The 27638-nt window shown below is 37.3% G+C and overlaps 1 protein-coding gene across 5 annotated transcripts in view; it reads right to left on the bottom strand.

The window, feature by feature from the left end:
• Positions 1–694: 694 nt before the first annotated feature.
• swt1 (SWT1 RNA endoribonuclease homolog) overlaps positions 695–27638 on the bottom strand; it is a 32246-nt gene continuing 5302 nt past the window's right edge. For 4 of the 5 annotated variants that reach the window (XM_073856186.1, XM_073856187.1, XM_073856188.1 and 1 more), the window contains 12 exons: positions 26915–27016; positions 26560–26751; positions 25170–25263; positions 24762–24919; positions 24505–24668; positions 24255–24393; positions 21408–21556; positions 21176–21324; positions 19220–19363; positions 15851–15917; positions 14347–14414; positions 695–1637 (listed from right to left, as the gene is read on the bottom strand). In XM_073856186.1, the coding sequence (XP_073712287.1) occupies positions 1547–1637; positions 14347–14414; positions 15851–15917; positions 19220–19363; positions 21176–21324; positions 21408–21556; positions 24255–24393; positions 24505–24668; positions 24762–24919; positions 25170–25263; positions 26560–26751; positions 26915–27016 (1517 nt within the window). In that variant the 3' untranslated portion in view covers positions 695–1546. The remainder of the gene's footprint in view (positions 1638–14346; positions 14415–15850; positions 15918–19219; positions 19364–21175; positions 21325–21407; positions 21557–24254; positions 24394–24504; positions 24669–24761; positions 24920–25169; positions 25264–26559; positions 26752–26914; positions 27017–27638) is intronic. The other variant, XM_055186127.2, reaches the window with a different exon arrangement.

Here is a 27638-nt window from a genome sequence, read left to right on the forward strand (position 1 = left end):
TTAACGCAATACAATAATAACCAATAATCCGAACAGCTTGTAGATAACAGTAGGAGTTTGATCAATGGTAGAGGTGGAACATTAAAGGGACACTTCACTTTTTTTTTTGAAAATATGCATTTTCCAGCTCCCCCAGAGTTAAACACCTGATACAGCCTTGGAAACCATTCAGCCGATCTCCGGGTCCGGCGCCAGCACCCCCAGCATAGCCCAGCACAATCCATTGAATCTGACTAGACCACCAGCATTGGGCAAAAAAATAACCAAAGAGTTTCGACACTTTTCCCATTCAAAACTTGACTCCTCCGCAGCCACATCGTGCACCAAGACCGACGGAAAAACAAAAGCTGTGATTTTCTAGGCAGACATGGTCAGGACCACACTCCCATTCTGGCACAATAATCAAGGACCCCGATGATGCAACATGGCTGCAGCAGGCGCAGAGACACCACACAACGACCGAAAATAGTCCCCTACCTTTGAAAGTAACCAAGTGGACTATTTTCGGGCAGTGCGCAACAATCACCACGCCTGCCGCAGCCATGCCACATCAGCAAAGTCACCGACCACTATGCCAAAATGAGAGCACAATTCCCAGCCATATCTGCACAGAAATTCACAACTTTTAATTTTTCATCGGTCTTAGCACACAATGCAACCACAGAAGAGACAAGCTTCAAACAGGAAAAATACCGAAAATCCCCGGACACTTTCTAGCGTGATGCCAATGGTCCAATCAGATTCAACGGACTATGCCAAGCCATGCCAAAAGGGCCAGCGCCAGACCCGGAGATCAGCCGAATGGACTCCAAAACTGCAAGAATCAAAGTCCAACTCCAGAAGAGCTGGAAAATGAGCACATTTAAAAAAGTGGAATGTCCCTTTTAACAATTCTTCCTACACTCTCCCCCCAAAATTGCTGCTAAATAGCACAAGAGCTAGTAATCATAGGGGAGCACCTATGAAGAACCATTCGGGGTGATATTGCACCACTATAGCACCCCTTATGGTTCTATACAGGTGCTACATATGTGCTATATGATACCTAAAATGGTTTCCCTATGTTAACCACTTTTAGTGCTATTTAGCACTGTTTGTTTTTACATTGTACCACCATAAAGATAAAAAAATTGTAATAATCTCTTAAACATTGCATATTTTCCTACATCTAAAAACGAAAGGTGCAAAATAGCACTAAAAGTGGTTCACTGGCTCGTTATCTTAGGGAAACCATTTAAGTGCCACATAGCACCTATGTAATACCATATTGTGCTCTGTAGAACCATAAGTGGTATGGTTCTTCATAGGTGCTACATAGCACTAAAAATGGTTCCCTGTGATTACGAGCTTTTAGTGCTATTTAGCACCTATTTTTCACAGTGTACCAGGGCATACAGTAATGTACATGGAAGAATTAAAATAAAATAAAATTTTTGTTTCCCTCAGGTTATAACACTGGAAGGTAGTACAATATGTATGCTTGTTTGTTGGCAATGTGGAGGCTTTTTAGACTGCTAGATGGGTCCAAACATGAAGATTTGGATCCTTATAAGGTCCAGGAGTTTAAAGCAGCAGCACAGTGATCCAAATTTGCACTCAGTTCAGACAATTGTGCAGCACCCACACGCAGCTTCTCCCTAAGGACACAAACACACAGTAAGATACCATTTTTCTACAATGTTTCCAAGGCCAAAATAGAAGAAACGAATATCCATCCTCAGACATTTTAACAATCATGTGAAAGAAACTAGAACAAGTTTCTGCCCTGTGAGCTAAATAACAGTTTTATGGATTTTGAGAAGACACGGAATATAAAAAATAAAATAAAAAACAATGAAATGACAACACAATATAGGTCATTATCAAATTAGGGCTATCTATATAACAACTCACTGTTAATTAGGGCTGCATAACGATTAATCGAGACTAATCTTTTGCAGAATAAAAGTTTTTGTTTACGTTATATAAGTGTGTATACTGTATATAATAATTATGTATATATAAATACACACACATGCATGTATATATTTAAGAAATATTTACATGTGTATATACATTTTTATATTTATATATAATTAATATACCTTACATATAAATATATATTTTTCTTAAAGTTATACATAAATGTGTGTGTATATTTATATATATATAATTATTATACACAGTACACACACTTCTGTAATGTAAACAAAAACTTTTATTCTGCAAACGATTAGTTGCGATTATTCGTTATGCAGCCCTACTGTTAATAATAAGTTATATTGTATTATGTCATGCAAGTATTAATAAATGTTTTAAATTTAACCAGACAAACATGTCTTGAGACCCTGGCGGTACCACTTTTAGCATAGCTTAGCATAATCTGTTGAATTTGATTGGACTATTAGTATCGCCCTCAAAACTAACTTAAGAGTTTCGATATTTTTCCTATTTAAAACTTGACTCTTCTGTAGTTACATCGTGTACTAAGACAGATGATCAAGGACTTTGCTGCCATAACATGGCTGCAGCAGGCGCAATGATATTACACAGTGCCTGAAAATAGTCCCCTGCTATTGAAAGTTACCAAGGGGATATTTTCGGGCGATGCGTAATATCATTGCGCCTTCTGCAGCCATGTTATGGCAGCAAAGTCTTTGATTATTATGCCAGAATGAGAGTATAGTTATTAGCCATATCTGCGTAGAAAATCACAACTTTTAATTTTCCGTTGGTCTTAGTACACGATGTAACTACAGAAGAGTCAAGTTTTAAATAGGAAAAATATCCAAACTTTTTTTATTTTTGAGCGCGATGCTAATGGGCTAATCAGATTCAATGGATTGTGCTAAGCTATGCTAAAAGTGGTACCGCTAGACCCAGAGTTCGTCTGAATAGATTCCAAAACGGTAAAACTCAAATGTTTAACTCTAGGGGAACTGGAAATTGAGCCTATTTTCAAAAAAAGTGGAGTGTCCCTTTAATTTAATTGATTGCAAATCAATGCAAACCAAAATAGATGCAGAAATGATGAAGTCCTTCATCAGCTCACAAAACAAAGATTTTATCTTAATAGACCGTATTTAAATGTCCTTATTTGCCCTATTTCACTTCACACAGGATAACTTCCGTCCCACATTGCGAGGTTACAAACAGGAAGGGGATGTCTTGTACGCAGGAAGAGGTCGAAAGAAGGGGGTAAAGAAATGACTTTGCAGATAAGAATATTTAGGGACTTTACACAAAAATAGCTACAGCATCAACTACTACATTAAAGTATCTTAAATGGCAAATGAACAGAATGCCTCACTGTGAGATGACACGAAGTCTATTTATCTACAGTACAGGAAGTGCAGACAAACTGACAAACACAAACTTGTTCCCGATGTGTAATACTAGTGTGATTCTTTCAAAGGGAAAGCAGCAGGCATTTATACAATTGACAATTCTCTGACTCAGAGTCACACAGACCGTCAGCTTTCTCACACTGGTACTGTGTTTTACTGCTGGAATGAAGCCTATTATTGTGTTTTTTTCTGTATACTGTCTTTCTCATTCTCCATCCACTCCCATCGCTCCCTTGCTCTTTAACCTGTTCCTGCTTGTTGTTTCTTGTGCTCCCCAATGAGCGTTACGTGACAACAACAGCAAAAGAACTGAAAGAAGTTCATGCACTTGTCCTTCCCTGATGTACACCCTCCTCACCAACCAGTCTGTTTATGTAATGGAGGGTAACGTGGAAAAAAAGAGCAAGTCTGGACATGGATCGTTCGGTGTCTTTAAATAGAATGGAGAAAGAAACATTCGGATACAAAAAACACCCTGTTCGTCAGAGCCGTAGTGCAGTGGGCTGTGCACGTACTGCGGATATATTAGAGATGTTTGCTCACTAGGATCCAGGCTTGATGGTTTGTTAACTACATTTACCGATCAAAAATAAAGGCACAAAAGGTAAAAAATAATATGTCTTATGGGGCATACACACCAAACGCGAGTTTGACGATTTGCGCATGTAGATAAAAAAAGTCAATGCAAAGACGCAATCAGATGCGTCCTTGCGAATGATGCGAATTGGGCAGCGCTATTGCAGCAAAAACAAGCGCTATTCGCCTTAAACGCGCCTTCGCGCAAGTTGAAAATATTCAATTCAAGCGAAAAATGTGCACAAATAACACAAAGTTAAATCCCGTGAGTAATCTAGAGCGAGCAATGCGTTTGGTGTGTACACATAGCATTACTGTGGGTTCACACCAGACGTGAGTTCAACAATTTTTGCGAGTAGATTACATACAAAGTCAATGCAAAGATGCAATCAGACGCGTCCTTGCAGGGGGCGTTGCGAATGACGCGGTATGGTCGGTGCGTTTGCCGCGAAAACACGCGCTATTCGCCTCAAAGAGAAAAATTCGCATGACATGAAGTTAAATCCCGCGAGAATCTAGAACGAGTAACATGATGCCACGCGTTTGGTGTGTACGTAGAATTAGGGGCGGTTCACATTTCGTGTCGAAATCCGCGTGGAAACTGCGACCGTCTGTTGGTTCTTGTCACATGCCCTGCGGTGCGCTTGCGCCATTCTAAAAAGTTGAAATATTTTAACTCGATGCAGTGCAGACACACCTGAAAAAAATTAGTGCGTCGCACTAAATATTGAGCGCGCATACCATTATGAGCGCGCATACCGTGTACCTACATTTGAAATAACGAGCGTTCAAAAGACGCGAAATGTCAATCGGCCCTTATGCACGCTTCATCATGAGACATGCAAAAACCAATGAGATTTGAGGTTATCGACACATCACCATATTTAAGCTGATCAGTTTGTTTACATACATGACATCAAAGGCGTCGATTACTTTTTCTGTCAATGGGTGCTTGAGACAAGGTTGCTTAGCAACAGCAGATGCTACGAGAATGCCCAAGCACTTTAAAAAGGAAGGTAGCACCCCTTAGTTGGCTTTTTTAAGCATTGTAAATATTGCAACTTGCGAGATTCACCAATCAGACATGCTCCCTAATTTCAAGAGGTTTTTGATTCAAATGAATTGAGCATATGGCGTTTTTCTGTGGGTGCTCTGCCACTTCGAAGGGTGCTTGAGGTCTCGAGCCCCCACGGGATCGGCGCCTATGCATGATGTACTGATCGCTAAATAAGCACACGATATGAATCGTTTTCTATCACAAACGTATCGTTTTCTTCAGTAGATATATATTAACCCACTGGAGTCATATGGATTACTTTAAAGGTCCCGTTCTTTCTGCGTTTTTGAAGCTTTGATTGTGTTTACAGTGTGCAATATAACATGTGTTCATGTTTCACGTGTAAAAAAATGCAGTATTTTTCACACAATTTACTCATCCGTATAGCGCTGTTTTCACTGTCCTAAAAACAGGCTGATGTTTTTCTTGTTCTATAAGTCCCTCCTTCAGAAATACGTAACGAGTTCTGATTGTGTAGTTTGTTTAGTGTGTTGTGATTCAATAGCAGCTTAGCTTAGATGGCTATAGTCCAAACCCGCCATTCGCTGTAGGCTTTGAAAGACGAATTCTGTTAAAGAAAATAAATAGTCTGGCAGTGAACTTTGAGCTTTATCATGTTACAGGTATTATTTATTTTATTATAGCAACATTACACACTAACTAGGGTTTAAAAATGGGATCAGAAAGAATGTGTATGTACCTCAACTTTTTTAGATAGCAAATAAGAAGATAACATGACAGTATTATAATACAAAATTATTATTTTATGTCCTAAAAAAATTAAGTCAAATACATCTGGGATGGCATGAGGGTGGGTAAATTATGAGAGAAAGGCCAAGGTGTTAAACTTCAGCATCTACTGATCTTCACATTTGGACATGCTACATTCTTAGAAGAAAAAGTGACACTTTTTGTGGTTGTAACCTTGGTTTTGTCGAAACCAAATGTTACAAATCTTCACTTTCAAGCATAAAATCTAGACTGCTCAGTGATCTGTATTAAATTCCTCCCGCCTTGCGATCACCCACTTGACAACTGTGCTGCCATGGCAACCATACAACACTAGGACAGCTTCCCTTCACTAGCGAACAGGACACTGAACAGCACAGTGAATGCTATATGAAGCCAATCCTTAACAAATAAAAAACAAATCACAATAGCACAGCAACAGCGCTCACTTGAAAACAAGACTGCAAAACTGATCACATCTTTAGACAAAAGCTCTGGCAGTGTTGACAGCTCCGGTTGCTAGATATGAATCCCTGCTGAGAGATCCAGCACCTAGAGACAAGATGCTCATGAACAAATTACAATGAATAACAAAGTCATTCTGGCAGCACTAAGCATATACTGTGCTTAGACTGCTCTCAGAATGTGTTTGCATCAGGTAATAAGATCCCATTTGGAAGACTGTGGAATAATGATGTATAAAATACACAACAGGTGCTACATACCAAACCTTTTGTAATCAGATTAATCAAAACACAGGCAAACGTCGTGTCTGACCACATTGCATTTGTGTTAAACATTTACATTTGTGCAATAAACTTTACAAAATTACATGAGGCTTTGTGGTACCAACATTTATTAAAATATCTTCTTTTGCTCAAACCACAATTGACGTAAATCTGTGAGAAACACTATGCAACGTATCACACCTTTAGTGAGTGACGTATGTTGTAATGAAATCCAGTCAAACCTTCTCTTTGAAACCTGATCACAAAAGGTCACGAGAAGCATTTGATATGCATGCAACTAGCAAGTGTGAATGATCTTTCTTGTCTGTTTGCTTATGAATATATAATACTCAGGTCAGATCCAAATACAAGGGCAAGGGCCTGTAAACAGGCCCTCAGTTCAATTTCAGGAATCTTAAGCCCACAAATCAATATCACATGAGATCACATAACATAAACTTTTATTGATGTCACATGACCCATTCTACTGTAAAGTTATGAGATGTTCAGTAAACGAAAGCTGAGGAGGCGTATTATGTAATAGGCTACAATCAACCAACTGATAATCAGTGATATATGTGCAGTATGCGCAATGTACAGTGCTTAAAGGGACACTCCACTTTTTTGAAATATATGCTAATTTTCCAGCTTTTTAATTCTTAACGTTTTGGAATCCATTCAGCTGATCCCCGGGTCTGGCGCCACCATTTGCACAATCTTAGCACAATCCATTGAATCTGACCAGACCATTAACATCGCGCCCAAAAATAACCAAAGAGTTTCGATATTTTCCTATTTAAAACTTCTGTAGTTACATTAAAACTTCTGTAGTTACATTGTGTACTAAGACCAACAGAAAATTAAAAGTTGTGATTTTCTAGGTAGATATGGCTAACTATATTCTCATTTTGGCATAATAATCAAGGACTTTGCTGCCATAACATGGATGCAGGAGGCGCAATGACACCACATAGTGCCCAAAAATAGTCCCCTGCTATTGAAAGATACTAAGGGGAGTATTTTAGGCTGCTGCGCAATATCATTGCGCCTCCTGCAGCCATGTTACAGCAGCAAAGTCCTTGATTATTAGGCAGGATGAGAGCATAGTTACTAGCCATATCGAACTAGAAAATCACAACTTTTAATTTTCCGTCAGTTTTAGTACACAACTACAGAAGAGTCAAGTTTTAAATAGGAAAAATATCAAAACTCTTTGGTTATTTTTAAGCGCGATGCTAATGGTCTAATCCGATTCAATGGGTTGTGCTAAGCTATGCTAGAACTGGTAGCGCCAGACCCGGAGATCAGCTGAGTGGATTCCAAAACAGTAAAAATCAAATGTTTAACTCTAGGGGAGCTGGAAAATGAGCACATTTTCAAAAAAAAGAGAAGTGTCCCTTTAACAAATTTATTAGACCACCTGTCTATGTGTCTCAAAGACCATCCATCATTCTGAAGTGCTTTAATGTGGAACTTTTCAGAGTTCTTGATGTTCGCCATTTTTAATAGGTGTGTCAAATTTGCCTTTTTATAGGCAAATTTGAGCCGGCACATTCATCTCAAAAGTGAGAAATTAATCAAGCATAAAATTAAACCAAACTTACCACAACACACTAAACAAACAATCAGAACTCGATACGTATTTATGAAGAAGGGACTTCACAGAATAAGGAAGACATCAGCCCGTTTTGAGGACAGTGTAAACAGCGCTATACAGAGTAAATTGTCTGAAAAATAATGTGTTTTTTTACAAGTGAAACATGAAAACATGTTATATTGCGCACTGTAAACACAATCAAAGCTTCAAAAACACAGAAAGAATGAGATCTTTAAAGGGATAGATCACCCAAAACTCAAATTCTGTGATTTTTTACTTACCCTCAAGTTAACCCTCAAACCTGCATATATCATACATTTCTTTGTTCTGCTGAACACAAAAGTAACCATGTAACCATGCAGATCTGGGGCACCATTGACTTTCATAGTAGGAAAAAATAAAACAATGGAAGTCAATGGTGCCCCAATTCTGTTTTTCAAAATGTCTTTATTTATGTTCAGCAGAACAAATGAATTTATACAGGTCGGGAACAACTTGAGTGTAAATAAATAATTACAGAATTTACATTTTTTGGTAAACTATCCCTACAAACAGGGGTTTAGGCCCAATGAGGTCTCCAGAAAATTTCAGCAGAAAAAGTGAAGGTAATTAAATTGTGAAAGTCGACTATAAAGTCAATTATTTAAGTTTGGAAACAATACATTAAAATGTTCCTTCATGCAAAAAATACTATTATATATAATTTACATATAAATGGATATAAAGTACTGTGCAAAAGTCTTAGGCCACCACCACCAGACTTGTTTTATAAGTTTTAACGTCCATCCATATTTATAGTTCAATCTATTTTATTAAGATACAAACAGAAAATACAAAAAATATGTACAAAAAAAATTAAAAAATTAAATGTCTTCTTTAGGCATCGTCTGTGTTTAGTGTGACCTCTCTTGGCACTAAACACATCTTAAGCGTTTTTGAGCATAATGAAGTAAAAAGACTAATTTCTTTAACATTTGAAATTAGGATTTAATTTTATTTAAATTTAAGAGATCCTGCAGCTTCCTGCTATTTATCAAGTGGAAGAGGAGTTTAGTCTAAAAACTAGACACATCAGTTTAAATTTTTATATTTTTTATATAAGTTTTTAATATTATATACACATTTCCTGTATTTTCTGGATGTATTCTATTAAAGAGACTGAGAAACAATTATATATGATCACTATAACATTGCAAAAACAACATATCTAATTCTGGCATGGTGGCCTAAGAGTTTTGCAAACTTGTGGATTAGGTCAAAGTTTAGGGTAAAACTTTGAGCATTGTAACATCGGGAGTTTTCTAAGTAAAAGCCCCCTTTGCCATGTGTTCCCGGAAACAAGCGTAGTTTTAGGCAATCCAGCCATTTGCTGTATTTTTTTTTTAGAAGTAAAATTAAACTTTGAGGATTGTAACTTTGGAGATGTTGTTTATGCTTAAACAGTAACACACTAACAGCAGTTAAAATGGATTCAGAATAAACTTCACCATACAGTATGTAAAATTATAAAACAAGCCCATTAAAGGATTGAAACACGTGCATTGGTGCATGAAATAAGGTCATTGAGTTGATGAATGTTACGGCTGGTTGACCCAACTGAGGTACGTAACCACCAACGATCAGCTGTCAATCGATCCAGGATTGTGTCAGCGCGAGTGTATAGCTATGCTTAGCTGGTAAGGTTAATCAATACCTCCTTCTCTGGCCCTGAAGACATAACCTTACTGATCTTTGACAAACAAAAGCTGAAAGTCAAAGTCTGAAGTGTTATTCTTCGAAATGTGACTGTTTAATCAATCATTACAAACAAGAGACGTATTAATAAACCGTAATTTAACTACATTGGCTTGCAGCTGTGTATATACGCACGTCTGAACCCTACAATGTGAGCATTTAACTGTGAAACACCTGAATGTGTTCCAATGCGGAAAATGATTTTAGTGTGACTAACCTCCCTTTCGTTCTGTTCCATCCCACTGCACTCCGTCTAGCCGTTTTTCAACACGTATGCTTTGCGTTTGTCCTAATGCACTCCAAATATGGTATACTGACTGAATATTGATTAGGTCACGTGGATGTTGCCTAGTAACCTTCTGGAAGTACCATGAAGTAATTCATTTTATGTGCAATATTTGTAAAGCAAGATGAATCACACAAGCTTTAGCCAATATGTCCTACAAGGTGTGACCTGTCCTAAGAGGCATAAGCATATTTGGGACCATGCCTGTGAAAACCCAGCTAAAGTGTGATTTAGTGTTTTCAACATAAAATCATTCTATACAAGGTAAAGAACATTTAGTGAAAATATAACCTTGATATCTTCACTATTGACTGAGTAAGGTCATGGCTAAGATTGAAATCAATGTTAAATCAATGATTAAAATCAAACTGATAAACAGATGATGAGACTTTAGTCTGGATTTCACAGACAGGGTCACATTTATACAGGCTAATTCATAGAAGTAGTTTATGCTGTTTAAAGACCCCTTCTTTAAATCTATTTAAATATGTAAGAATAATAATCCACAGATTTTTTTAAAGCATTATTTTTTGTAAATTATATTACGTTACATTAACGAATTTGGCAGACGCTTTTACCCAAAGCTACTTCCAATGCATTCAAGCAATACTTTATATCAGTATGCATGTTCTCTGGGAATCGAATCCTTAACCTTAACGCAATGCTCAGCCAGTTGACATTTTAATCTATTCCCCTAGCTCATATTTTAATGTGTTAATAACATTATATGAAGAGTTTGGTTCCAAAACGCAATAAATCCATTTTGACTAATTTCGGTAAAAACGTGTTTTCTAAACCAAAGAAAGTGACAAGATGAAAACCACTATTTTCTGTTACAAACTTTCACATAGCATCTTTAGGTTATAAAAACATAAAAAATTCAAATCCATAATTTGATTTTCAAAGATGTATTATAAAAACTGTTTTGGTCCCGTACACACTGCATATTAATTCGGTTGTTACTTCACCTTTTAATGCTTAATCCTGTTCTGTACACACACAGTTCAGTAATTTATGAGACTCACAACCGCATTCTACAAACGAATTAACTCCCGCAAAATGCAGGTAGTGACAACCGAATTTACAAAAACTCTGCACAGTGTGTACATAACCGAACTGAACAACTAGTAGTTAACTCTTTCCCCGCCATTGACGAGATATCTCGTCAATCAAGAGAAAACGCTTCCCCGCCAATGACCAGTATTTCCGTCTTTCCGCAATACCGCTATTATCCACTAGGAGGCGCCCTTCCGCAACTTTTTAAACCCGGAAGTATTGCCCTCTGGCAAGCTGCTGCATGTTCGTGTCTGTTTTAAAGATCGCTCTGAATGGGATCTCTATGAAAAGTCCATCACAAACATGGAATTATCTCTGCTTTTTGCTCAAAATGTGGTGTTTTTGCAGAAACCTACCCATATTCAAAAGCTGATTACAAAAGAACTACTCAAGGTAGGATGAAACATTTTTTTTGTTTGAAAGCAGAGGGTCTTCTTTTTCATTTGGTATATTGTATGTTTAGATATTTGAAGAAGAAAATTTTCTGGAAGGCATTAAACTTTGGTGAAAATCATGAAAAACGCTGGCGCTGGCTGGCAACTTTTTTTAAAAATGCTGGCGGTGAAAGAGTTAATCAAGTGTTTAAACGTTCATCATAAACAGGACAGGTCTCTCTTCTGAAAAAAATTAATGCTTAGAAGAGGAAAAAGTCTTCTGTATGCGCGGTTCAAAAAATGACAGAGGCACAAGCGTTTGCTGACTAGTGTTGCCAGATCTTGCATTAAAAAAACAGCGAACAAGAAAAATCCAATAATAAACCAAAATAAATCTAAATGCTTTACCTCAAAGATCAAAATATTGGGAACGGCACCACACTTTATTAACACAAAAAACTTGATCGCTTCATAAGCCAAAAGCCATAAACGGTTAAGCGCCAAAACGGTATTTACGTACAAAAAAGACGAGGACCTGGCAACACTGCAAGACACGCTCCGCGCTGTGAAGCAGCCTCACAAAGCGTAAAATACACAATGCCAAGACGGAGGTTTATTGCAAAACACAATGCTGTTATTATTTTGGTCAAAGCTGTGAGTGATAAGCACGCGAAATGGCAGAACATTCCTATGGTTATCTCTGTGTCAATCATCACATTGGGAGTGAGTCTTGTTCCGTACAGACTTGAAACGAACATTTAGGGGATTCACTCCCGCATTTTAATGCGGTTGTCACTCCCGAAAGTTTGCAGTGTGTACGAGCCCTGTGTGTATTTAACACGCCGCCATTATTGTTTACAATGTGTGGAATGGTGCACTGTGATTTGTTGAGCGGAGTAATTGCATTCTGCAGAAAAGACGGAGTGGCGTTTATCGCGTTTAGGAAAAAGGGGTAAAAGATGACAGAATAACACGGCGGACATTGGTATTTGCGTAAAATTAAGTATTTACTTTTAAATATTGACCTGATACAATACTGATTTTGGCAGTAATTCATATTTTTTAAATGCCGTTTAACGCGTTTTGGAACCAAACTCTTCATATGTTACTTTAGAAGAAAAGATCGATACCCAGGGAACAAACAGTACCTTGAATGGACCTTGTAAGTTGCTTTAAATTAAAGCAATGTGCACTGTGACATTAATGTTACAGTCAAACAACTTGACCCCAACATTTTTAATTGTGCTCCTAGAAATCTAGCCAAATTGCAATTATAGCTCAAGGTTTTGCTCAAACAAGAACATCAAAACAAGAATATCAGGGTAGGCAGGTAATATGTGAAACAGTCCATGCACAAGAAAACAAATTGGACAATTTGGGAAAACATGTATCTCCAAGTAACTGAACTCCTCCCTGCCTTCTATTGTGCCCTTGCAGATGCACAAGTTATGCACTGTTACACACATTTAGTTTCCATCTCCAGATGCATTATCATTTTAATAAACCTCATCATTTAAAAAGTATTCGAGTTACATTTTCTGTCTCACTGCCTGCTTGGTCTCGCTCGGAATCACATTCAAATGTTATTTAAAAGAAATCTGGTGTGCAGAAATCTGAAATGTGCAGGCTATTATTGCAGAAACCCTGCCATCCTGTCTGGCACAAAGATCCTCTGGCATGACATGTCGGTTCCCGCTTAATCACAGTCTCTTCTTTACTAACATAAAAATCACACCCTAATGCAAATCCGAATACTGACAAGTGCAATTACTTCTTTTTTTATATAATTAATACCATTATACAGTACAAAAGCCTAGAGGCTTATTACATCAGCACACTGAGGATGTGAAACTACACTGAAAAAAATGATTCATTGAATTTAATCAATTTTTTAAGGTAAGTTGTTGCAATCAATTTATTTAAGCTACATTTAAACAAAAAAGATTAGTAAAGTAAAATAAAATATAAAACTTTTGTTTAAATGTAGCTTAAATAAATTGATTGCAACCACTTACCTTAAAAAAATGTATTAAATTCAATGAATCATTATTTTCAGTGTAGATGCTTTATGTCTGTGTTCTAACTTCCGGATAAAGCACAGGTAATTCCACTGACACACCAAATACTCTGATGGGAATACATTGGGAAATATATTTACCAGTAATGTGTATTCTGGTAAACATCTCAGGGGACTAAAGGTGCTATATCATTAAAAACACACTTTGGACATTGCTAGAAAAGTGTGATATAGATAGCACAACCTGGTATTACACAAGAGTCACATTAGTGCACAGAATGCAGTGCAATGTCAGAATGCTCAACTGAAAAAAGCAACAATATCGGTCAAATATTAGGCTGTGACATGAGAAAGCCTTTTGAATACAGCCCATATCCCTGCCAATTTGCCTGCTATGACATCACTGGCGCGTGTTAATGTGCTTGTTATTGTGGTTGTGACATCATAACAATTATGTTTTTCTGGACGTTTTGTTTCCATAAATGGGTCGTGAGGAGCTTTATCCCACAGGAGGCCTTATAAAGCATGAACTGATTTGCTTTGCCAGGCAACCATCGCTTATCTGAATTGCCAGGCATGAGGTCTAGGAGTTTTCTCTAAGGTTTGACGAGGCTTGTGATGCAATAAGGAACTGTAAAATGGAAACTCGAATTTCCTACGAGACGGCATACACCTGCTGAGACCTGCCGAAACTAGCACTGAACAGCCGAGCTTTGGCTCAAACTGCTTTCTGTTCTGTGGGAGGCGGCCGTGCGGACTGAACAGAATGGGCCGCGTCGCGCACGTAGCCGGTTATAACATCTGTGAGATACAGATAAGCTGATGTGTTTAAGTGCTTTCTCAATCTGACGTGACTCTGAACTAACCTGTATTCCTGCTGGGACAGGCAATCAAACAGGTCCCTGGCGGTGAACCGTGGCTCCATAGCAGCAATCTGAAACCAGAAGGCGCTTCTTTTAATGCATAGTACTGCTCAATGCACATGTCTTGCATAATCAAACGCTTTGTTGATCTTAAACTTTTTGGTTGTCTGATTAAACAAAAGATAAAAAGTAATTCTGTAGTCCATTAACCTCCTACGACCTGGATGTCCACATACATGGACATGAAATTTTGTTTGTTGTTTGCACCATAATACTTAATTTTGTGTAACTAGAACCTGTTGTACACAAATGTGGACAATTACTGCTTCATGTTCAATGAAAAATATTGGGTTATTATATTTATTGGTTCTTCCTAACCCCAAAATAGCTGGAAGAAATCTGAAAAAAAGACAAACCAAAGCTAGGGTCGTAGGACGTTAAAGCACTTTTCCCTTTTAAAAGATATTAACAACAGGGATTTTCATACATCACTTAATCCTGTAAATGCATGACTAGGCAAAAGTTAATGTGTGACCATATCTGTGACCCTAGACGGCAAAAAAGTCTTAAGCAGCACTGGTAGACAAAAAATACATTGCATGGGTCAAAATGATTGATTTTTCATTTATGCCAAAAATCGTTAGAAAAACATAAAAAAACATCAAAACTTTTATTTCAATATTTAGATTTTTTTCCAAATATTTGAGATTTTCAAATAGTTGTATCTCGGCCAAATATTGTCCTATCTTAACAAACCAAACACCAATGAAAAAAGCTAATTTATTCAGCTTTCAGATGTCAATGTCATTTTATTTATAAAGCACTATTTAAATTGTTTCAGTTCTGGACTGCTGGACTGCTTTTCTCAAAAGTATTTCAACAGGAGGTTAAGCCAGATCACAATCTGGCAATTCTTGGAACTTTTGAGACATTAAACACTCTCCCAAATTCGCAGCAAAAATCCCTACTGATGGGAATGACTCTTGCAAAAAAGGCAATACTTGTAAACTGGAAATCACCAGATCCCCCATGTTTCAAAGTCTGGAGTGAACTGTTCCATGTTATCCAATTGGAAAGGATACGTTCCCTGGACCATAAATCCCAATGGCAATTCCAAAAAGTATGGCAACCCTTTGTGGATATCCTCAAACCAGAACAGTGATCTATTATCATTCATTCTGATTGTACTATTTTTCTTTGAAATGTAATTTTATGTCCATCCATCTTCCTTTTTTTATGTTATTTTATGTTACTTATTATTTTTCATTATATGTTCTTGTATGTATACTGTAATATGCAAAATCCAAAAAAACAAACAGAAAAGCACTATTTAAACTGCTGACCAATGTGCTGTAAATAAGCATTAGACAATACAATTAGTTAAGACAATAAAATAAGTTAATTGATGATGCATATATCTCAATAAAAAAAATTACCCATATGACTGATTTTGTGGTCCAGGGTCACATTTTTATTTTAGTATTTTCACAGGGGGTTTGGGTCTTACCTCACTGGTCTTAATAAATGAGAGAAGTAACTGTGCATCTTGAACACTGCTGTCCACAGATAACACCCTGTGAAAGAAGAAATCTACATCAAACTTAACTATACTCTTATTTAATTAAATGTATGCATTCAAGAGATGTTTTCATCCAAAGTGTCATTTAAGCAGTAAATCCCTTTATGCATTCAGTTATTATTTGATGAAACAAAACAAAATCTCTACATTTAGGTTCAGTGACCTTATAGCAGAATATGTGAGCAATAAAATAAATGGTATTGCCTGTCCTAAATAACCTTTGAAACATCCATAAAAGAACTGACTTGCTGGTGCAGAGATGGAGGTGTGATGCGGAGAAATGAAAAGAATAAGACAGGACTGCAAAGGGTTGGGGGAGAAGCAGAAAAATTTGAACGCAAAGAAAAAACTATTTCAGCAAAACGCTTGAATTATGGATGACCTTCTTCTTTTAGGGGCTGAAGGGGGTTGTAAGTAATAGTGTTGCGCATTTTTGTGCGTATGCTAGCTGTGATGACTCATCATCTGCTTGTCTGCTCTCGGCACATAGAATTGAATCTAGCCGTTTCCATGGTGACTAACACCTAATCTCCCTTTAAACCTTGTCAGGATGCCTTTTCCGAATCACTCTTCCTCTTAAATCCACAGAGAGATTTTAAACCTAAAAATGTAATTCTCTTATCATTTACTGACCCTCATGTTTGTACCAAACCCATATGATATGCTTTATATCAGTGAAACACAAAGGTTAAGCAGAAAGTTAGAGACTTCACTGTCATTGTGCAGAAAAAAAGAAAGTGCAGCACAAAGTCATATGAGTGTTAAATTTCATGAGGGTGAATGCACAACAATAATATCAGCAAATAAAAGTGAATCAGCAAATAGGGTTGATGAGTAAAGCTCAAACTCGCATATAGCACTTTTACTTAAAACGCACTTAAAAGACAATCCGCTATAGAAAATGAATTTTCATTATAAAGTTTGCATACAAATCAATCTCTACATTTGTGTATGATCAGGGTGTCACATGCGAGAGAATAAGCGAGCATAAAATCGTTTAGACAACACAGCAGGTCACAAGTTTCATGTCACAAATAATTCATTTTTACTGTGTGTTTTAGCTACACTCTGTTATACAAGTATTTTTCATTTATTATTTACAGAAGTCTTACAAAAGTTAGTTTCAGAGGTTGACCGATAGTGGATTTAGGTTAGTCCGTACTTGCCAATAACTGATTAATCGACCGATTTTAAAATGGATACTGGATAAAAACAAACATGACACTTAAAGTGAAACAGTGCTGAAATGTATTACAAAAGTAAAAAAAAAATGAAATGTGCTAAATGAAATGTATAAATAAAAATATATTTATACACTCAACTAAAGAATTATTAGGAACACCTGTTTAATTTCTCATTCATGCAATGGTGTAATGGTGCGGGGGATGTTTCTTGGCACACTTTAGGCCCCTTAGTGCCAATTGGGCATCGTTTAAATGCCATGGCTTACCTGAGCATTGTTTCTGACCATGTCCATCCCTTTATAACCCCCATGTACCCATTCTCTGATGGTTACTACAACAGGATAATGCACCATGTCACAAAGCTTGAATCGTTTCAAATTGGTTAATGAACATGACAATAAGTTCACTGTACTAAAATGGCCCCCACAGTCACCAGATCTCAACCCAATAGAGCATCTTTGGCATGTGGTGGAACGGGAGCTTCGTGCCCTGGATGTGCATCCCACAAATCTCCATCAACTGCAAGATAGGATATATCAATTTGGGCCAACATTTCTAAAGAATGCTTTCAGCACCTTGTTGAATTAACGCCAAGTAGAATTAAGGCAGTTCTGAAGGCGAAAGGGGGTCAAACACAGTATTAGTATGGTGTTCCTAATAATCCTTTAGGTGAGTGTATGGATTTTTGCTAATAAGACGATTGTTCCACCATTTAACCGAGATGCAATTTGTAGGATCTGCCGCTAGATGGCGCATAATCAAAACAATAACAGTGACGTAGATTATTGACGCTCTGAAGCAGCGTTGAATGATAGATTTTTTGTCTTTAACGCTGATGGCCATCAATCAGACGGTAATGAGAAATCATGTTAACACATGAGGTAAAGTAATCAAGTTGTATAAATGTTGCGTTTGATGACATCGTTTTATTTCATTATGTAAGGTTTCCTGTAATGATTTCATGACAAAATGAAATTGTTAGTCATAGATGTAACAGTATTAGTTCAATACAATGGTGTATTAACACAGCAGTGACAGCACATAATTAAGTGTTAAGATTACCAAAAACAAGCGAAGAGCCCGTCAGACGCTATACACTAACGTAACTTCCGAATTTGTCCACGACACTGTTGCCATGTGGTTTCTACGTCAGTAAAGGGGGTAACAGGAAATTAACGTCATTGACAGGCGACTGCACTGCCCCTGTGTCACTGTTTAAAATGGCAATTTTCTCATAATTTACAAGTAGTTGAAAACATTACAGATATTGCTAGTAATAAGCTGGACAAAATATATAACACTGGACTAGTGGTTTTTGGGTATTTTACTGCAAATATCTAACAAAGTGTACCTTTAATCAAAACCGATTAATTGTCTACCTCTAGTCAGCTTTATCCAAAATGGCACCCTACTTCTTATGCATTAAATCATGTTTACACTACGTCTCAGATTGTATTCATTAACTAAACGTTTAAGACACTGTGCAACCTGTGTTTAAATGTCAGATCTGGCTAGTGTTGGACATCCTGTAACACTTAAGACGCATTAACTAATTTGGCCAGCAGTATTAAGCTACTTGACATTCTTAATGTGAGGCTATAATCTACTTTCTCAGTTCAATATGAAAACCATTTATTACAGACACTATTATTGATTCGAGATGAATTATGTATGATGAGACCTTGAATGAGAGCAGGCAGTTCGTTATGTTATCAGGCCAGACAAGCTTTAAGAAATGACAGAGCTATTATACTGAAACAGGACCGTCTGTGTATGACCACAGCTATGACACGCTCCACGGGCCAAACTGATTTGCTCGCAAGACCCAGAGATCTGGAAAAATTGCAATGTGACAGTTAAGGTGTCCGTATGCCGGCTGCTATGAGTCACACACTGTACGAAAATGCCAAGAAATTGAAGTAAGTTAAAAAAAAACTTATTCTGGAGATAAATACTGCCTGCCCCCACCCTGGTGACACACCTACTTCTGTCCCCTACGTGCTTTGGTGACTAAGGACACACACTGAGCAAATCCTGGAGACATGACTGGAATGTTAACAGGCCCTGCTGCACGCATCTGTGTGTGTGTGTGTGTTTATTAGCACGTGCGTACCTCTGAAGAGCCTCCAGGAGCTGTGTGAGGCCAGTGGAGACCCTATGGAGGCAGGAAAGGGCTTCCTGAGGTGGGTGTGAGGTGGCTTGCAGACAAGGCTCTGTGGCTCCTGGACTGTAGTGTAACGCTGAGAACAGAGCCGAACTGAAGTAAACAATCAAACAAAGATAAGTCAGTATGTGAATTAATACCAAACTTAGACAAATCAGTTTACTGTATCTTGCACATTGAATAAGGTGTCATTCTGCACCACTGTTGAAACTGCAGCACCACAGCTTTGTTGTTTTAGCAAAGTTTTAATGTCCATCCATGTTTATTTTTCACTCTTTTTAAAATTCAAACAGAAAATATGTACACAAAATGAAAAAAAAAAAATATTTCAGAACTAAATGTCTTCTTCAGGCATCAGTCAGTATTAAGTGTGACCTCTCTTGGCACGAAACGCATCTAGAGCTTTTTTGAGGAGACTGAAGTCCTGAAGTTAATCGATTAGAATTAGAAATTAGGATTTATGTTCATTTACGTTTAAGAGATCCTGCAGCTGCCTGCTATTGCTCAAGTGGAAGGAAAGTTTTCCCTAAATACTTGACACTTCAGCTTATACTTTTATACTGTTTTTAATACTACACACACATTTTTTGTATTGTCTGGTTGTATTCTATCTAATAAAGAGACTGAGAAATAATTATGATCACTATACAATTGCAAAAACAACAAATCTTATAGTAGCATGGTGGCCCAAGACTTTTGCACAAAACTGTATATTTAAGTTGTTAATTGTGTGTGACAAAGAGAAAAAATGTGTGATGCAAAAATTTTATTAAATAAACAATATAACATGTGACCCTGGACAACAAAACCATAGGTAAAATAGAGATTTGATAAATTTGAGACTGAGATAAATAAGCTTTCCATTAATGTATGGTTTGTTAGGATAGGACAACATTTGGCTGGGGTACAACTATTTGAAAATCTGGAATCTGAGGGTGCAAAAAAATTAAAATATTGAGAAAATCACCTTTAAAGTTATTAAAATTAAATCCTTAGCATCACATATCACTAATGATAAATATTTTTTTTATATATTTACAGTACATCAACGATTTTTGGCAAAACAAATCCATACAATATACCAGTGCAACCTATGACTGGTTTTGTGGTTTGGGGGCACGTATACTATCCATATTTTATCTAATAAATAATATCCAAAGAACACAAAAGTGAACACAAAGGCAACGTTATGTCCGGTTGTACATGATTTGTTCAAATTGTGCATTTCTTATAAAGAAACTTGTTTTAGCAAATCAAAGGTTTTTTGTAAAAATAGTATTGCTAAAAGTAATTGGGGATCGGGTGATAACCAGACAATATCAAATTACAATATGTGACATACAATAAATGTGTTAAAATAATTAAAGTTTGCATGATTCGATACATTTAAACCTTTTTGAAAGTCTGAGGGTGCAAAAAAAAAATCGAAATATTGAGAAAATCACCTTTAAAGTTGTCAAAATTAAATCCTTAGCATCACATATTACTAATGATAAATATTTTTTTTATATATTCACAGTACATCAATTATTTTTGGGAAAAATACGATAATTTTGACACATACAATATACCCGTCCTACCTATGACTGGTTCTGTTGTCTGGGGTCACGTATAATATCCATATTTTATCTAATATATAATATCCAAAAAACACAAAAACGAACACAAAGGCAACGTTATGTCCGGTTGTACATGATTTGTTCAAATTGTGCATTTCTTGTAAAGAAACAGTTTTAGCAAATCCAATGTTTTTTGTAAGAATAGTATTGATAAAAGTGAGGATTGTGTGATAACCAGACAACGTCAAGTTACAATATATCTTACATATAATAAACGTGTTAAAATAATTAAAGTTTGCGATTCGATACATTGAGTTATCACAAAAAAATGTCTTCCCTCTCTCACCTTATCTGACACACGTTGTTCCAGATGCTCTCAAACAAGGACCAAACTTCCTGATGACATGCGTGAAGGGGTGGGGCTTCATCTTCTTCTATCTCTGCCATAAGCGAGTCCTCATCGTCATCATCAGTCCGTACTGGAGTTTTCGGAGCCTGACACGCACCAAAAATTATGAGCAATCAGACCGACACAATCATCCAGTATTATTATAATATGCTGCATTGCTGCAACTGACCTGTAGTCTTTGCTGCAGCATATGTAGAGTAGAAAGAGCTTGATCCACATGCCCGCTGTACTGTGATCTGCCAGCCAAGGCAGACAAGAGCTCTGCAGCCCCTCTCACAGCACTGAGAACAGATCTACAGGTATGGTCTACGGAGCGATCTACAGACAGACAAACATAAACACAGCACAACATTTTTGACTTTTTATTATGATTATTGACATGTGACCACAAAATAAGGGTCAATTTAAAAAAATAAATAAATTGAGATTTATTGAATGAATAAGCTTTTCATTTATATATTGGGACAATATTTGGCCAAGATACAACGATTTGAAAATATGGAATCTGAGAGTGCAAAAAAAATCTAACTATTGAGAAAATCACATTAAAGTTGTTCAAATGAAGTCCTTAGCAACTGCATTCACTCACAAAAATAAAGTTTTGATATATTTACGAAGTATCTTTATGGAACATGTTCTTTACATAATATCCTAATCATTTTCGATATAAAAGAAAAATCTATAATTTTGATCCATGTGTACCCGTTTTGTGGTCCAGGGTCACATATTTCTCTTACCACATATTGGAATAATAATGATTACAACATACAATATATATAAATATATATATTGAATTTGATTCCCTGGCTTTTGCTCCTCCCCTTCCCTTCAGGTCATCTATTTCAGTAGAGCCATTAGTCAAGGCTGTGAGTCCAAACGAGAGGAATTATGATAATGTCGATCGTGTCCACGTCAACAAGCCCAGGAAGTAAACTGTTGCTTACAATCCGTTTGTTTGTTGTAGTCCAAGAAAAGATATTTATGTTGTAAATGATAACTCGCTTCACCGTTTACTTTGGGGTTTGTACCTTTTGGATATTGTTAACATGTACTAATACACACTTACACACAAAAGGAAATGTAAAAATGTGAATCGGACAATAGGTGCTCTTTAAAGCTCCACTGTGTACTTTTTTTAGTTAATTCTTAGCAAAAACCCATGTTTTCTTTCAAAAGTATGTGCTCATTCATGTGTAATTACTTCCACCCCACTAATAAAAGTATTCTCGTAAGTGTAGAATCTGCTATTTAAAATACATACCGTCGAATCGCTCTCTGGCTGAATCCATGTTGTGCCTCCATCTTTGAAATACATTCGCCGATGAGGGACATTCCTGAAATTCAAGCTCCGCCTTTCACGCTTTCACGCTGGCCGCTAGCTGAAGCCTCCGGAGGTTGCATGTGTAGGCGGTATACGTCATCAAGACAGTCTTATTTCAGAATATTAACAATTATAAAGCTGACAATTATTCTTAGTTAATTGTAAATTGATGTAATATGTTTATGACTTGCGAATGTAATGCTCAGTTAATTTAAATAAACCAGGCTTGATGACGTATGCAGCCTGGATATGCGACCTGCGTAGACTGAATCCTTCGGATTTTACAACAGCCGCACGCCGTGATAAACCTGCGATATAATGCTTTGATTTGAAAGCCTGTTGAAGACATATTCTCGAGGACATTAAAACAAGTCGCCAAGGAAGCGGAACGGGGATTTTAAACGACAACGCAACAGGAAAAACATCAAGACCAAAGTCAATATTGGAGTTAGTTTTCCAAGATGGGGCTCAATGGACACTGAAGTTGCTACTTTCTATCTTCACCACAGGTAATTCAGCATATTCGTTTACATCTATACAGTCTATGTTGTAAACTTGAAGTTTTATAGTTCCTTGGCTAACTATAGCATGGTTATGCAGTAAGTGTAAACACGCATGTGGTTTATTGTGTTTGAACAGCCACACGCTGTCTCTCCGCCCATTTATGTAATCTGAGGTACTGAGATAAATGTTTTTCATCTTTTCTGACCTCTAGCACAAACACATGGTGACAGCCCTATTTTTAGCCTTTCATTGATAAAACTGGTAATCATAAGCACCATTTACTACTATTATAAAGCTTGGAACAGCCAGGACATTTTTTCAATATAACTCAAATTGTGTTCATCTGAAAAAGATAATCATATACATCGAGGATGGCTTGAGGGTAAGTAAATCATGGGGTAATTTTATTTTTGGGTGAACTATCCCTTTAACAATGCGCTTAAAAGATGGTGATTCTTTTTAGTGTGCAGCTGCATTGTGGGTCATGAACACGCTCATGATGGATCTCTATCAAGTGATCTTGATGAGAAAATGAAGGCAACGGCATACAGCTACCGTCACATTCTCCGTCTTGTTCATAACTCTAAGTGGGAGAGATACACACATAGTGAAAATAAAGTGTCTATTTTCCTGCTCAGATCCCTTTGTAAAGGTCATCGCCTACTGGACCACAAACGCACAATGAGATTCACAAACCACAAAGTGTAGTAAATCACATTTAGACATGAACAGAAGGACCCTGGTAGTTTTCCACATCTCCCTTCCAGCACAAACTCATGAAACACACTCCCTTCCTCCGCTCTGTTGGGCCGGGCTCACACCCAAAGCAGTACAGAAGAAAGGCACAGTCATACTCCTACAACAATGATTGACAGAATGAGGTCAAACTCATAACTCAACACATAAAACATGAGAACGGTGTGTGTGGATCAAAACCACTGAGTCACATGTGCGTGAAGAGACACAGACACCAATGATACTGGCATTCAGTGGGGACGTATAAGGACATAATGAGCAACAGAAGAATTGCCAGCTGGGGGACAAGGTGGAGGGGCCTTAAAATAACAGTTTTTGGCTCTTCTTGTGAAAGAATTGTGAATGTGAATGGAATAAGTAAACCCAATAGAGAAATAAAAAATAGATTAAAATATGCATACAAACTATGACACTAAAGCCGCCAGACATACATACTTGAACAGAGATGGTCACTCAGCATCTCCACGCTGCTCAGCAGGCTCCTCTTTATAATGTTTCCAAAAACAGCGATCCAGTGCTTCTTAAAACACTTCAGTATGCCGTCCAAACTCCACGGAGGCTTCACATACACTATCTGTACACACAGGTCACAGTGCAGAAAACATTTAAAAAGAAGCCCTTCTATAGCTTCATATAAAATTGATAAATAATGAATTATCGATGCGTTTGGAGAGTGCAGTGCTACCTCAGTCCACAGGTCTCCAAAAGCAGCCTTCATCTCTACTTCCAGCACCTCTGATAGCGCCCCCAGGAGGCAGGACTCCAGGACTGATACACATTCACTCAGCTGTCGTTCCTCCACTGCTTCGTGTTTTTTCTCCTGCCATGTTGCTTTCTCCGTATGAGATCCTTATGGCAACACAATGACATTCAGGTCTTAGTAACCAAAGCATTTAAACATGACCGAAAAATAGTTTGAGTCACTGATATTGGAATTGTCACCTTTCTCTACAGGTGCAGCAGGGGGCGCTGAAGCAGGTGGAGCACGAGGGTAGTTTAGGATAGCGAGACTGTTTTCATTCACCTCTTTCACTAGATCTGCTTTACTCAAGGCTTTTACTCCACTTAACAGAGCCTTGCTGCACAAGTTTTTATCATCCCTACAAAAACAAGGCAGATGGATAAAATGAAAGCACAAAAATACCATCAGTAGTTTTGTCCTCTACTTTTCATTATAAACACCCTTCAGGGTGACACTAATGGCTGAGCATAATATTTCAATCACATATTCAAAAAGCCGACACATGGCCACCTTGCATTTCATTAGTCATCTGAAATGACAAGTCAGAGACGAGACAAAAAAAGGAAATGAAATGCAGACATGTCTGGAGGACAAGCAAATACACTCACGTGCAAAGAATCAGTGCGCCCTCTGGGTACAGATCCTGGTACTGCAGACAGCACTGCAGAACTCTGTCATCATTATTAACAACACCCAGTCCACCTAATTGAGAGAGAGAGAGAGAGAGAGAGAGAGAGAGCTCATCTGACATACTACCCATACTGTATAGTATACAAGTGTGGTGTATTTTAATTTAGTACCCTAAAATATACAATATTATACAATATGCAGACAGTTCATATCTGCATGCTTTAACAGAACTTACAACCTTTGCACTCCGGAGTGCCACATTTAAACATATAGCACGTTTCTATCCAAAAGTGCCTTTTGTATACATTATAAAGCATTAAAAAAAAGTTTATTGCAACTCTCTTAAAGAAAATTACATAGTAAAGCAGTTTGTGAAATAGAGGGTTCCCACACCTTAGTTAATTTCAAATTCAAGGACCTTTCAAGGACTTTCCAGGTCCAATACCTTCAAATTCAAGGACTAAATGTGGGGACACATTTCAAATAAGAGCAAGGTTACATCGTGTTAACTTTTAAGATACATTGTTACAGTTCCCTTTCGAGGGAACTCGCGCTGCATCACTGCAGTGACACTTTGGGGACCCCTCCAGGGGTAAGTGCATCTGAATGTGTATATCGAATTCAACCAATGGTGAGGCTTAACGACAAAGACAGGGTGACGCAGGAACCAAGAAGTATATCGCTATCTGAAATATTGCCATAGACGGTGTTACAGGGACGCAGGAAGTATGGCAAGGGAGATGCAGCGTCTCGTTCCCTTCTCAGGGAACAACAGTTACATACGTAACCCGAGACGTTTTCATGTGTCAAACACAACTATGCAAAAAAGCATTTTGGTATGAATCAACATTCGCATACAGAAGATATAAGCATTTAAAGCAAACAGTTTAGCACATGTGCTTAAAAGGCTAGAAATTTTATGATATTATCCTACACTCCACAGAAAACTTCTTGCATAAAATAAATTCAAGCACTTTCAATGACCTGTATCTATATATGTATATTTTCAAAAACTTCCCTCGGATTCACAAACTTTCAAGGATTTCAAGGACCCGTGGGAACCCTGGAAATATCAAGTAATATGGCCAATGTAACAGTACTTTCAGTGTGTAATTGAGAAAGCATAAACAGCACAACAGCACCATCTGCTGGTGGTTGGTTTAGGTTCTGCCAAATGCACATGTGTACATTTACATTTATGCACTATCCAAACCGACTTGCAATCTATTACAAGGTATACATTTGTATGTGTTCCCTGGGTTCGAACTCATAACTAATGCAATGCTCTACCATTGAGCTATACAGGAGCACAGAAACACGCATTGATAGAAACACACACTGGAGGACAAATACTGATGTATGTTGACTCACAGACTGCTTGCGAGGCTTGTTGCATTGACTGGCCCAAGAGTCTGGGCTCCTGGTTTTTCAAACAGCTGTAAATGTAGTGAACAGCTGGTCTGGCTTTGTGTTCCACTTTGCTGGAAAGTTTACCACTCTTCAGATAGTCCAACTCCTGCAGGACAACCCAAGGGATCAGCAAAGTGGGGAACCCCAGTGCTGAGAATGAGATGGCGGGTGTTTAGAAAAATCTTGTTTTTTTAAAAAAGAGGTAAAAACAAGTCATCTCCGTTGTCTACCTCTATCTTTAAAGGTATGCAGACAGAATTTTTTGGGGGAGTTATATTGCTTTAAGACTAAAGTTTTCTTCTTCTAATCTTACCAGCGAGGCCATTTGACTTGATCTTCTTCACAAACTCCAGGTGGCTGAGCAACACATTTGTATCCAGGACGATAAGAAGACTCTTTTTATGTTGTCCTTCATCTGTGCAGAGTTAGAAAGGTACAACGAAATCCCACACCATTCACACACACAGACATAATTGTACACAACAGTGACACTGCCTGTGAAATCCAGGCTAAAGCTTCATTAACTATGAATTTTACTATGATTTCAATCTTTGACCTGAGCCTACTCAGTCAATATTAAAGATATTAAGAATCAATTTTCACAGAATGTTCTTTACATTATGTACTGTAGGATAATTTTATGTAGTAAATCACAAATAAAGACCTCATTTACTACATTTAAACTGCAATATTATACAGTACTGTGCAAAAGTCTTAAGCCACCACCACCACCACACTTCTTGTTTAGAAGTTTTAATGTCCATGCATATTTATTTTTCAATCTATTTTATTAAGATACAAACAGAAAATACAGGAAATGTGTACAAAAAAGTAAAAAAAATGAAATAAAAAGAATAATTTCTTTAAAATTAGAAATTAAGATTTAATTTTATTTAGCTTTAAGAGATCCTGCAGTTTCCTGCTATTGCTCAAGTGGAAGGGAGTTTGACACATCAATTTTCATTTTTATACAGTTTTTAATACACATTTCCTGTATTTTCTGGATGTATTCTATTAAAGAAACTCAGAAATAATTA

Source organism: Misgurnus anguillicaudatus, chromosome 18 (genome assembly GCF_027580225.2).
Source record: "Misgurnus anguillicaudatus chromosome 18, ASM2758022v2, whole genome shotgun sequence".
NCBI lineage: Eukaryota > Metazoa > Chordata > Actinopteri > Cypriniformes > Cobitidae > Misgurnus > Misgurnus anguillicaudatus.